General features: G+C 39.7%; 1 protein-coding gene across 1 annotated transcript; it reads right to left on the bottom strand.

Moving 5' to 3' along the window:
- Positions 1-9,193: 9,193 nt before the first annotated feature.
- Positions 9,194-12,392, bottom strand: LOC104456313 (probable aldo-keto reductase 2). The gene is made up of 5 exons (XM_010071089.3): positions 12,112-12,392; positions 11,777-11,977; positions 10,985-11,157; positions 10,803-10,905; positions 9,194-9,752 (listed from the first exon to the last, which is right to left on the bottom strand). The coding sequence occupies exons 1-5, from the start codon at positions 12,334-12,336 to the stop codon at positions 9,414-9,416; spliced, it is 1,041 nt and encodes a 346-aa protein (XP_010069391.2). The 5' UTR covers positions 12,337-12,392; the 3' UTR covers positions 9,194-9,413.
- Positions 12,393-13,765: the final 1,373 nt, after the last annotated feature.

Below are 13,765 nucleotides of genomic sequence, written 5' to 3'. Positions count from 1 at the left end.
GTCGAACACGACACAAAGGCTCCATTCATAACTTACATGAGAAGCGGGAGATGGGGGTTTTGAATGCCTACCGGGGGACAATATAGTATCAAATGTGGTTTCAATTCTCACACTTGTAATGAGTCAAGGCAAAAGTTTGAGAATAAGAATAGAAAAGAACCGACCAAACGGACAATTGAAAGAAAAACAAAAACAAAGATAATGTTGACGTCATATGATTGACAAGAATAGGTTTGATACCCTAAAAAAAAAAACTCTCTAACTTTAGCTTTTCTCCTAATTTTACCTTTTATCTCATAAAAAAATCACTAATTTTATAGCCATTCACAATTCAATTTTAAATAATATACCAATTCTACCTTAAACCTTTTCTTGTCTTATGGAAAGCCTATTTACTCTCAATTTTACCGTAAAATTTTTATAGTTTGATGAAAAAACTATAAATTTTTACTTGAGTCACATATTTGCCACCATTAACCCTTCGTGCAAAATTTCTTGCTGACATCGAGAGATGGAAAACCCTCAAGCACAAGTTGTTCAAGAGAAATGAAATATTTCCAAGCACGCGAGATCAAAAACCGAGCACAAAATCACTAAGGGCAATTTTGATGGAGGGTTAATGGAGAGCGGATTTGGGACTCAAGCAAAAGTTGGTAATCTTTTATGAGATTAAAAAAAAAGTGAAAATGAAATTGGACCTAAAGCTAGGATTCTTTTTATAAGACAAAATAACGTTTAGGTTGGAATTGGTACTTGACCTAAATTTGAGGGATTTTATGAGATAACATATGTTTAGATAAGATTGGGACTATAACTAAAATATGGGGTTTTCTAAAATATGTATGTTAGGGTGGAATTGGGACATGATCTAAAGTTGGAGGTCTTATAACACAAAAGATAGAATTAGGATAAGAGCTTAAGTTTGAGGTTTTTTAAGGTATTGTGTCGACAAAAATAGTAGAAACTAGGACTTTTGATCATATGCAATAGAGTTTAATACCATGTAAAACTCCTACATTTGCTATCAAAAATCTCATACCGATACACCTATGACAAATTGACCCTCCGTTAATTTCCCTTAAATTGTACTATTAAATTACTGAGTTAAATGACATATGATAGTTGATGAGTGTACCAATTTAGGATTTTACCCTTCGTTTGTCATAGATGTACCAATTTATATTAGTATAATTTAACACTAGTTAGTAAAGAGTAATTTTGCTACAAATATATCAGTTTGAGGTTTTTGACGATAAAAAGAATTAGTTTTAGGTAAATTTATTTCAAATATACTAGTTTACGGTTTTTGTGTAAAAAAATTAGTTTGTGATAAGTTTGTCGCAAATGTATCGATCTAAGATTTTTCATGATATCAACCATATTTAATAAAAGTACACCAATTGTAAATTCTTCAAAATGCTGTCATCCGCGTACAATATTTACATTTACTAAGAGATGCTAATCGGGTAACATCGATACGGGTTAGAATTAAGTCACTATTGATCCTCTAATCACGCATGTTTTCTAAAAGTTATGCAAAGGGCAAGACCGAGGGAGGGGCGGAGGCTGCTATCTCGGTCACCGGCCGTCCAATCCGCGCCTTTATGAAGAGCAGTCCTTGAAGGTATTGTTGTATTTAATTAAGAGGTCAATAACATAAAGTGACGAACTCCTGGCGAGGAGACCTAACAAATATAGCACAAGTGGGAGGGTGACGAAAACAAAAAACAGAACAACACTTCACATATTACAAAAAATAAAAGGCGAAAACGGTGTCACTCTCAATTGCCCACCACATCCAATTATTTTATTATAATCTACAAGCATGAATACAAATTTTCTTTTTTCTTTTTTTTTTTATGACTTGGGAATCGCCGTACAACCGGCAGCTGGCGACGTAAACCCACGGTGACGCTAGCACGGGGACCCACCTCTCATGGCGCCGCACTTAAGTTGCGCAAATGCAATCGTGGTGACTCGAACCTCCCCCCAATTGGAAGAGGAGGGAACGTCCGAACCAACTCAGCCACAGCGGAGTGAGTTGCATGAATACACAAGTTGGTTATTCAGAAACTCATAAAATATGGTGCAAGCTCATAAATCAATTAAGTTTGTACTTCTAAAGCAATTTACAAGTAACTTGTGAGAACTACACAAGCTACCTCTAATTTCTTGATGCTCTAATTAACTACGTGGTTCCTAGCAAGTTATTATAGGGCTGAATCGTTTTCCTTCTCTCTCTTTTTTACAATTTTTTTTTTTAAATTTTTCTCTAGAGTACTTTGATATTTGACCAGACAAGGCTCAATTGGAATGCACGACCTAGAACTAATGTTTGAAAGTTTGCGAGAAATGTGGGTGGAATTCCACAATGAGAGGCGGAATTTGTCCATTTTAAATTTTTAATATGGACAGATTATAGAAGGTCCCAAGTTCACCATATCCACACAATTAGTATGTCAGAGGAACTCACGACAGCTAGACGGGTGTAAAAAAATTATTGCAAAAGGACAGTGATAACAGTAGACAAGTCGAACCTGTGACTTTCTAGATCCAGCCACGTGTCCTCGATTTTTTTTGTCGGGGAGTCCGATTGGTGGGGCCGGATGTGGAGGACATGGATGGAGAGATGTGGCACGAACGTGACTAGTTAACTATTTTTCTCCTTGACAGAGAAAAGTCATTTCAATTCATGAAAGTCAAACGTCGTGACAATTTATAGGGGGACCAGTCGCCCTCATCTTGCTCGGATGGGCCATCATTATTGAAAGTGATTGTAACTCTGCACGCCGAAAGTCGTGTACCAGGAAAGTTTTGAGTGTTTTGAGTTAAAAAGAAAAAAGAAAAGAAGAAAAGGAAGCGCAAAAGTCAAGCCGCCTATTGAGTTGAGACTAGTCAAGCTTCATCTAGAGATTAGCATCAGTTCGGCAACGAAACAAAGAGTGAGATAATGTGTACCTAATTAACATGGACAATTATCAAATCTAAATATTTATGCACCGTTTGTTTCGCAAAAAATATGACATATTTGAATAATATTTCCAATATTTGGTTAAGTCCTAAAGATAAACTAGAAAATATTTTTTCGATTTGATTTCCCTATAGAAAATGCCAAAATATTCAGATTTTTAGTTATTTTCTCTTTTATTTTTATTTTTATTTTTCTTCTTCCTCAACCGATCGCTCGCCATGGTGGTAGTTGGCGACTAGCCATGAGGTGAAACTCGAGCTTGCCCAACGCTAGGGAGCTTTAGCGTCACTTGATCAACCAACTTCAAGCTTGCCAAATCAGCAATCTCAAGTCTTCTTGGCCTTGGGCTAGCTCATCTGTTGCTTGTTCTCAGGCGCAATCGTCGTCATGGTCGGCAACCAGCCAAGAAGAAGGAGAAAGAAAAAGAAAGAAAACAAATAAATATATAAAAAAAAATTAAAAAGAATTATTTTTATAAGAACAAACATTTTATTAACTAATGAGCCGAGCCCGAGCATTGAGGACTGACGCACGATCTTGTTGGACCCAAGCCTAAGTGCTGCCAAATAGAGCTTGAGCATCATAGACTCAAGCACTGCTTTAATGGACCCTAATTCAAGTGTTGGGGATTATGTGACGCCTTGGAACATCACATGCGGCACATGTCATTTCCGTTTATACTCATAGTTATAATTACGCATGAAAAAGACAATAAAGTTTTCACAACATCCTTTACTAGAAAAATGCATGAGTTTATTAAAAAAAAGTGTCTTTGGCTTTATACAATATCGATAGTAATTATCACAAGAAAAATATATAGTCCTAGGACAGATCGGAGTCACCTAATACCATTACATCCATACTAACTAAACTACCATCCAACTCAAGGATTAATGGCTTCCGATATCAACTCGGCCCCTCCGTCACCATCTTTAGGGAATCATCCTACAACATTGGAGAGTAAAAAAAAAAAAAAAAAAAAGGAGTGAGGCGAAGCCTAATAAATGAAATATCTAAGTATAAGGTAGGAGATCATATTACCACTCAACCTAGTACCAACAAATAACATGAGTTCAAAGGATACAAAATGATCATGTATGACAAGTGCAAAAGAAAATGCCCTATCTAGCCTATCATGATACACTGATGAAAACCTCTAATATTTTATTATAATCCTGAAGCACGAATACAAAAGTTGGTTTATCTAGAGACTCATTTTGCACTTCTAAAGTGATTTACAAATAAGTTGTGAGAACTAAACAAGTGACCTTTGATTTATTGACGCTCAAATTAAGTGAGTCATCTTTACTAGGGTTATTATACGAAAAATTACCAAAACAATCATAAACTTATTGCAATTTTTCTAATTTAGTCTTAAAATCTTTTTTTCTAGCCAATTCAGTCCTAAACATTTTGCAATTATACTAATTCAATTCATCCGGCCAATTTTGGCCGACGAGCACCACTCGTTCGGCTAATATTGATGTGAATAATCTTTTAATAATATTTTATTTTATTCAAGCCAGTGAAGTCAGCCTCGCCAACCAATGGCAAGGCTTACCCCCACACGCCACTGGCAAGGGCTAGCCTCACCCAACAATGGTGAGGCCACCCTCGCCATGGTTAGGCAAGGCCCCGCCTGTCTTTGGCCTAGGTGAGCCTCACCGGCCATGGGCAAGTTACGATCTCGCTCTTGGCTGACGAGGCTCAACCCTCGTCAGTCCAATAAGGGTAAGCCTTGCTCAACCTTTGGCAAGCCTTGCCAGAGACCACGAGAGGTCGCGGCCTTTGACCTTGCCCGTGGCCAATGAGACTCAACCCTCGCCCGATTCAATAAGGGCAAGCCTAGCAAGCCCAACTAGCGGCCTCTATCCTCACCTATGGCCAACGAGGGTCAACCCTCACCAGCCTAATCGGCGGCCTCGACGAGGTCGCCTAGCCACGAGCAAGGTTGCCCAACCATGGCCAAGCTTCCTCAAGGCCAGCAAGGTCCCTCACCAACCTTGCCTCTTGCCGATCGCTAGCGATGACTGGCTGGAGGAAGGAGAAGGAAGTGAAGAAAAAAAGAAAGAAAAAATTAATAAAAAATAAGAAAAATAAAATATTATTAAAAAAATTGTCCATGTCGCATTGGCCGATCAGCCAGAGTTCACATCAATGCCTCTTGGCGAAAAATGGCCGAATAGACTAAATTGTCACAAATGCAAAATATTTAGGATTGAATTAGTTAGAAAAAAAAAAGTTTAAAATTGAATTGAAGTTTACTATTTTAAAATTTTGTAAATCATAATAAATTGTTATTCTCATGATAACCCAAAGATTATTATGCTAGCAAAATCCTTTTACTAAAATACAAATACCAAGCACAAGGGAATGTTACAATGAAAAACCTCCCATTGATATAGCCTCCCATTTAGTTAGGCCAAATAAACCCTCCCATTAATTTCTCCATATGGATCTATGTCATCACCAAGAGAAAGCCTTATTACAAAGCTATCAATATATTGTGGGATTGTTTTAACATAACTCACTCGTGCATCCTAACAATCAAAATGTGAAATATTATTCTTAAACTTTTAATAAATGTTTAATCTAATTCATAGATTATATCATTGCATTCTATCTCATAAGTCTATCTTTGATGGGCTTAATAAAACTCTGATATGATAAGTTTGATCATATCCGGTGTTTAAAGTAACGTGAAATTCGGATATAGTCCGGATAAAAAATCTCATCTAGAAAGTGATATAGATCTAGATAGGATATGTGAAATTTGGAAAATTGAAAAAAATAAGGGATACAAGTTTTTCCCCACTCCTGCGCTTGTTGATGGCTTATCCTCACTTTTGACCAGTGCCGCATCATCTCTCTTGTTCCAATTTCTCTCACTAAAATGACCACCACAAACTTAGTTAGAGCATGAGTATCGCGAAGATACCTAGAGAAGCCCTCGCCACAACGACCTGAGCAAACTCTAAGGGCCACCGTTCCTCCTACCAGTGACAAGCTGCTTACCACCTTTGGCTTCCTCGGAAAAGTGGCGTCGGAGCTCGTCAGCCCTACCTCTTTCTTTTGTCACTTAACTCCATTTTAGTAGGGAACTTTGTGATCCCGATCAAAGCTGGACATCTTCTCTGTGAAGAAGATGATCCGAAAGAGGCGGCAGCCAAGGTGATAGAGCTCTTCAACCACGTCACTCGGAGCGAGTAGCACCGATGGTGCTACCACTCATAAACCGGATCCGCACGCTGTCTCGGGGGAAGCTGTTGAAGCGACTGAACAAGTCGGGGCACGGTAACAGGGAATCAACGCAGTATTCGCACTCGTCGAAGGGGATGGATTCATCGCAGGAAAAGGCATTCGAAGTAAAGATGGCTAGACCAGCGGAGAACTCAAACCCAAGGGCCTCTCAATGTGGCGAAGTCAAAGGTAGAGCGAGCGTAATCCATCAAGTTGATCAAGGGCAGCGAAAGGGGCGTTGCAGAAGGAGAGAGCGTCCTTGAAGTCACATGGAACGGGGGTGTTTAATATCGGTGAAGATTGTGAAAGGATGAATAGTATTCACGACTTCCATGGTTTATTTTTAATTTTAATTATACAAATCAAACACTCATTTAAAAAAAAAAAGATTTATTTTGAATCATGCTATATCCAGACGTCAAGAAATATTAGATGGGATTCTCATCCATTCATTATCCCATACAGCAAAGATGTTCGAACGACCAAACACAGCATCGTTGGATTTATCTAGCCTAGGATCTAAATTAAACATGTATAAAAAGTTCGACAATCATACTAAATAAATAAAAAGTTCAATAAGAACATAACACATTGGACCAAAGTTCAATGACTATTTGCGTTATTTTCCTAAATCAAAACAAAACGACATTGCTCCACTCTAACTCCAAATAAAAAACAATAGAATTGTCATTTTTAATTTTAGGAAACTTGCGCAATATCTCCGACTGTTTTATAATAATGCAGAGGCATGAGCGAAGGTATTGAGCTACATAAAAGCTCATGAACCGTAGGTGGTTAAACTTGAACAAGAAACCTTCGATTTCCCCGACACTCATATCAACCGCGCCAACATTTTATCCCAAACTTCATTTTCGCGAGAACATCCAATAGTAGGGGTGATCGGTTCCCGGTTCGGTCCGGTTCCAAGGTGGAACCGGGAACCGGACCGGGAGAACCGGTTCCCAATTTTGGGAACCGTGGACTGGACCGTTTGGTCCTAGGACCGGGAACCGGACCGGACTATCGGTTCCGGTCCGGTCCGGTTCGGTCCAACAAATCGGCATTTTCCTTTTTCACTAAAGAAAAACCATGCTCCGGACCGATCAATCCAATTCGGTTCACAGGCGTTCTAAAAACTGCTCACACATGTTTCCATGCGCCACGTGCAAAATATTCACACTTCACTTGCATGAATATCAATCACAGTTTATGTGTTTCACGCTTAATTTTAAGCATAAAAGCCATAAACAATTTGATTAAAGGTTGTGCTTAGTTTAGGTTTTATAGACAATCTCTCTTCTATGCTTTGAATGTTTAGTCGATATCAGACTCTTTGAGGCTTGAAGTGCCTTGTTGTTTGCAAGTGAGGGGAGCAAGAGAGAGAGAGTGTGAGCACGAGGAACTCCTAGAGCCTTGTCTCACATCGAGTAGAAAATGAAACTAACAAGTAAGTTTTCTCTATAAATAAAGAGTAACAACAAAGCTTTGGTGGTCTCTTGGCCACATAAAAGATTGTTACCTCAATTGCAATTGTAATTGCAATAAGTTTCATATATAATATTCATATATTATATGTGTTTATATATTATATGTATATAAATTATATATAAAAAAAAATTGGTCTGGTCCGGTCGGTCCGGTCGGTCCGGTTCCCACCTTGGAACCGGAACTGCACCAACCGGCCGCCGGTTCCAAGATTAGGAACCGGGAACCGGACCGCCGACCGTGGGAACCGCCCAAAACCGGCCGGTCCGGTCCGATCTGGTCGGGTCCCGGTTCGGGCGGTTTCCGTTGCACATCCCTATCCAATAGCATTTTACTGTTCCTTTACTTCGCTACGAAACCAAACACAAAGCGAAGCATTGTATCTATGTGTAGCATCCAGTCTTAAGAGTATGTTGCACACGGTGTTAGTATTGAACTCATGGTTAGAGGTAGGAGTGAGTATGGTCCAGGTTGGGCCGGTTTACCCCCTAACCCTATGACCAACTCACACAATGATGGTCCTCAGTTTTTTGGACCGAGAACCAACCCTATTGAGCTTAGGACCAATGACCGAACCGATCCAATGGGTTCGGTCCAGGTTAAGGGTCAACCTAGGACCAACCAATAATTTTTATTTCATTTTTGTACACCTTAAAAAAGCGATTGAAGATCGGACGGACCCAATAGGTTCGGTCCGGTTTCAAGGTCAACTTAGGACTAATTAATAATTTTTTATTTCATTTTTTTGTAATCCTTGAAAGAGCAACTGAGGACCATACCGACCCAATGGGTTCAATGATAAGCAAGGTCAACTAAGAAAGGCACGCAATAAGAGTCAAGTGGGTGAGCGTCAAACAGAATGAATATCGAATGTCGAGCAGGGAGCAACAAGCCAAACGAGCATATTGAGCGGCGAGTGGCAGGAGTGACCCAAAGTGAGCGATTGCTTCTTTCAATTTTGGCAAATTGGTAATTAAGAGAACGAATAAAACCAAAGAGAACGAATACTAAAGAATGATGCCATTTATACCTTTTTAGATATCATGAGGACTCCTTACAAAAACAATTTCCTCATTCGTAAATTATGACTATTAATATCGTAAAAGACATTAAAAATCTAAAATATTAAAGAACAATGTAAAATTACTTGAACTCTTCACTAAATAACTCTTTAATGTTATTGACGCCGTTTGTTTTAAGGTTTTCTCTATATAAAACAATTATAAATAATATTTTATATATATATATATATATTTAAGGTTGGTTTGGATTGGACCGACCTAGAACTCTTAGGACCAAGAATCGACCCGCACAGTGCTAGTCCTGAAATTCTAGGACCAAGGATCGACCTAATCTCTCTGGAAACTGGACCAAGACTAGTTGGAGGAGAATAAAGCATCACTCTAGTATGTACGACTGAGTTTGAATTCTTCAAAATCCCAATTTCTCATATTCTAAAAGTCACCCCGATAAAGTCGGCACGGCAAGCTCAGTTCGTAAAAAAACTTGCTCTCGTGTTTATCGAGTGATCTTTCCCCAGTAAGCTTAGTACATATCCATAATCTTCTCATAGTGAATGTCACATGTACAAAACGAAAACAGTCACTCTCTTATTACACGTACTTATAACAGCCACACAACATAGCCTCAAATTACTTCAGCGGCAAATGCACAAACTCTGCATATCAAAGACGCAGCAACAGAAGTAGACATGTTTCTAGGCAGGTTTCCAAGAAGAAAGGGGTGGAGTGTCGGAGTTTTCCCATGGAGAGAGGTTTCCATTGTACCTGCCACCCTTGACATTGTCCGCAGAAGCAATTGATTCGAGCTCAGCCATCTCTTCCGGTGTAAGCTTCACTGACAGAGCTCCAATGTTCTGGTTGAAATTCTCGATCTTGGTCGTGCCGGGAATCGGGCAAACATCATCACCCTGGTGGTGTACCCAGGCGAGGGCTAACTGCGATGTGGTGCATCCCTTTCTTTGCGCAATTTCATTCACTCGGTCAAATAACTTCGTGTTGTGAGCCAAGTTCTCTGGCTGGAACCTTGGTAGGTTCTGCATAACATAGAGCAATGTCTCAGCAGAAAGCATATGAGCAACTATCATTTTCCTTTTAAGGCCAAATTCTACAGCAACAAGGTGCAAAAGTGATCGCAATGCATGCCAACAGATTGCCTTGTTACTTGACATAATAAGCATTTAGAAGTGCACAATTGTTGTGTACCTGGAAAAGCATGATCAGTTATGATTATCTTGAAATGATTAAAATACCTAGCCCCAAATCATAAGAACTAGAAACGTCGAGCGAAGTGATCTAGCAACTACCACACAAGGCTGATGGGTTTGATGTAGGAAGTGAAAACAGAAACAAACTAGACAATCTAAGTTTTGTACGTGTGATGGTAACATTAGTCACACATAAGAAAAAAAAATCACAAAAGGTAGATGACGTGTAGAAGAATGTTATCAGACGCAAAGCTCATTTAGCTACAAAGAAAAATAGCTACTTCACTTGCCCAGCACTATCGCTACTCAAACACTAATGGCCAGGAGTAATACACAATTGGCTTTATGTCAGATGGGAACTTGATCCCAACACTCTCATAAGAAGGGTGTTAGGGAGTCCTCGCTCAAGAAATGGTTGTGTCAAGATATAATTTATCTTGTGAAGAAAGATGAGAAACAAAAAGGACGGAGGCCAAGGCCCGATACTGGTCTCGGTTATTTTGAGCAAATATTGCTAATCTTGTGAAGAGATATGAGAGAAAAAGGGCGGGTTGAAAGTGGGGAAAGGATAGTGATAAGCAAATGGTGGGAAAGCTGGGAAACGGAGCAACTTACAAATAAACCTATATTTATTCATTCCCAAAAGCACGAGAATCCAGAAAACTGCCCCTTTCAGGCTCTTTAAAGCCATTACTTGTGATTTCTAAATTTATCTAGAATCACGAGAGGTGGGATGACTGGCAAGTGCTGGATCGAATAAGAATATGAAGCATTCGTGTCACAAACTTTTTCTTTATAGAATAAGAACAGGTTTCCAGCACTTCAGTGGGAATGACAGTCACTGTGAGCATCTAATTATGTTAACCAGCAGAAACAGACCTGTCTGAAGTCATCCTTAGAGAGATTCTCCACCAACTTGGAGCCAACAGAAAAGAATCCTCGTCCAAGAGGACTGTAGGCAACAATTCCAATGCCAAGCTCCCTAGTCAACATTTTAAGGAAGAGCAGAGTCAGAAGAAAGATGTTGTTACTGCATAAACAAATAAACAGTGATATCCTACCTGCACGTGGGAATGATCTCTGCCTCCACATCTCTTGACCACAGCGACCACTCCAATTGCACCGCTGTGATGGGATGAACAGCATGTGCTCTTCTGATTGTTGACGCAGAGGCCTCGGATAAACCAATGTACTTGATCTTACCCTCTTCAACGAGCTTCTTTAGCTCTCCAATCTGTGCATATTCACATGACAAAACAACAATCGTCAAAATCTTACGTGTTAAGATCCAGAAATTATTGAACATCATTAGTTTTTCTTGTGTCCTGATGCCTGAATAGTTTGTGTTCCCTGACTTCTCAAACATTACAATTTGATTAGGTAGCTCCCAGCAAAAAATAGTCAATCTTTATGCATCTCAATGCAACAAGAAAATGGCAAGGTATCGTTAACGGAAATGGATCTCTCTAATCTATCACAGAAGAAGGCAAATTAAAGAAGTATTCCAAGTACTTGTCATATTTCACAATGACATGTCAAGAACCAAATGTCTCCGCAGAAAGTCCAGGAACAACTTCAATGTGATTCTCAGATATAAATCAGGGTGAACCCTGGATTTCGAATAATTTTCATGCTTGTTGACCCATAAAACAAAAACTCAAGCCATATAAACTACTAAATTCCGCAATCCCTTGAACAACACCGTGCCACATCTTGAACTCTGCTATCATCTGAACGCAAGTCACATTTAACGATATCTTGATGATGATGCATCATCAACACCAATCTAATTCAGCAACTGATCACTCGGAGAAAGTCCCGAGAGAGGTAAAGGTTTGATGAGGGATCCATACAGTGACTTCGATGGGGACGCGAGTGTCGATGCGATGTTGGTAGTAGAGGTCGATGCAATCGATGTCGAGCCGCCTCAAGCTGGCCTCGCAAGCAGCCCTCACGTACGCCGGATCGCCCCGGATCTCCCTCTTCCCGTCCGCGAAGCTGACTCCGAACTTGGTCGCCAATTCCACCTTCTGCCTCACCCCTCCCTTCAGTGCCTGCTCAAAATCAACCCCGAAATCAGAAAACCAAGGCGCAGGATCGGAGCATCCTGCTCGATGAAGCTGAATTCCGTAACACTATAAGCACGTATGATTCATGCGGAGGCACTAGAGAGACTGAGAGAACCGACCTTTCCGAGGAGGATTTCGTTGGTGTGGGGGCCGTAGATGTCGGAGGTGTCGAGGAAGGTGACGCCGGAGCCGACGGCGTAGTGGATGAGGGCGATCATGTCGGGGTCGGGCTTGGGAGGGCCGTAGCCGATGGACATGCCCATGCAGCCCAGCCCCTGCGCCGACACCTCCATGCCCTGCGACCCCAGCTTGATCCTCCTCACCGTCGTCGTCGACGCTGCCATTGCCGTCGTCTAGCTCGAGCTCGCTCGTTCCCTGCACTGCACCGTGACGATGGCTAAGGCGTCGGGCGAGCCGAGATTTATAGGAGGGGAGCGGCAGTAGCTACGTAGAGTAGGTAGGAGGGGAGCGGCAGTAGCTACGAAGACGCACGTGCTTACGTCAATTCAACCTAGACCCGTTAAATGAGTGAATCGAATCGGATTTGGGTTGGGTCGAAAACGGATCGACCCATTTGACCCATTTAACTTATTTTGATCCATATTCATATAGTGTAAATCAAGTAACCAATATCCAATCCAACCTATACCCGACACATACCCGATCCAACTCGTATTGCTAAAACCTCTTAATATTTTAGGAAAATCCACTTCTATTATATGCTAATTAGATTAAATCTTCAAATTAAATTAAAAATAGCAAATAAAATAAAATAAGAAAAGTTTAAAAAAACATTTAAATATTTATAAAGAATTAAACTATGCACATGCTTCTCTTATTTGAAGTAAACATACCTTTGAATAACTAAAAACAATAACATAAAAAAAATAATTAAACCTTAAAAAGCTCGTTTTTATGATTTTTTATTAAAAAAAAAAAGTATTGTTAAAACATTTTTATGCAATACAAATTTAATGAAAATATTTTTAAAAAAAATTGAATTTTTAATTCTTTGTGCAAAATAACCGAAACCCGCTTGACCGCCCGAACCGGACCGCAACCACCCAAAACCGGTAGTTCTTAAGGGAACCGGTCCGGTTCTCAATTCCAATTTATGGGAACCTGAGTACCCCGCCCGGTTCTCGGTTCCATGAGCGGATCCGTCTACCCGCCCACCTAGACCGAACCGATTATATTAAAATAATATATTAATTTTTAATATTAAAAAATGAAATTACTAATTAATAAATCCAAATCAAATAACTAAAAGCATTAAGTCAAGATCGCTTCTTATCATCATTCCATAATGAAATGCTTGGAAAAATGCCAAAACAATTTGGCCTTAGTTAAACTAAAAAGACAATAAGGAAGAAATATCTCGTAATGCAACTTCTGTAATATACCTTATACAGACTTACCAAAACAAAGCAAAAAAGTTTGACTGAGAGATTTTGATGTAGGACAACGAGTCCACAACAAGGAATAAATCTTTAGGCTTCATCACAAACAAAGGTTCCTAAGCATCACATAGAGGGTTTTTAAAGCATCACACCTAAGAGAAAAAAAAATGCCTAGGACACGGAATTTGCTTGCAAAATTTTATTCCGACCCATGATAGCCATGATAGAAAACAAGTTTAACCAAAATTGCTATCATTTCCTCACGATTATTGTAAGTGCCTACCATGATATCCTTCTACAATCTCTCCAGCTGTTGTTATGGAAATCACGTAGTGTTACATATTAAAAATAAAATTATTTAGCGTCAAGATCG

Source organism: Eucalyptus grandis, chromosome 8 (genome assembly GCF_016545825.1).
Source record: "Eucalyptus grandis isolate ANBG69807.140 chromosome 8, ASM1654582v1, whole genome shotgun sequence".
Classification (NCBI taxonomy): Eukaryota; Viridiplantae; Streptophyta; class Magnoliopsida; order Myrtales; family Myrtaceae; genus Eucalyptus; species Eucalyptus grandis.
The sequence above is the reverse complement of the archived record's forward strand: the minus strand, read 5'-3'. Positions and strand labels throughout refer to the sequence as shown.

Excerpts from the sequence above, each read along its gene's own strand:
- LOC104456313 (XM_010071089.3), bottom strand. The coding sequence starts at position 12,336 with ATGGCAGCGTCGACGACGACGGTGAGGAGGATCAAGCTGGGGTCGCAG. Across the intron at positions 11,158-11,776 it reads GCGTCCCCATCGAAGTCACT|ATTGGAGAGCTAAAGAAGCT; the intron begins GTATGGATCCCT and ends GAATATGCACAG. Across the intron at positions 10,906-10,984 it reads GAGATCATTCCCACGTGCAG|GGAGCTTGGCATTGGAATTG; the intron begins GTAGGATATCAC and ends AATGTTGACTAG.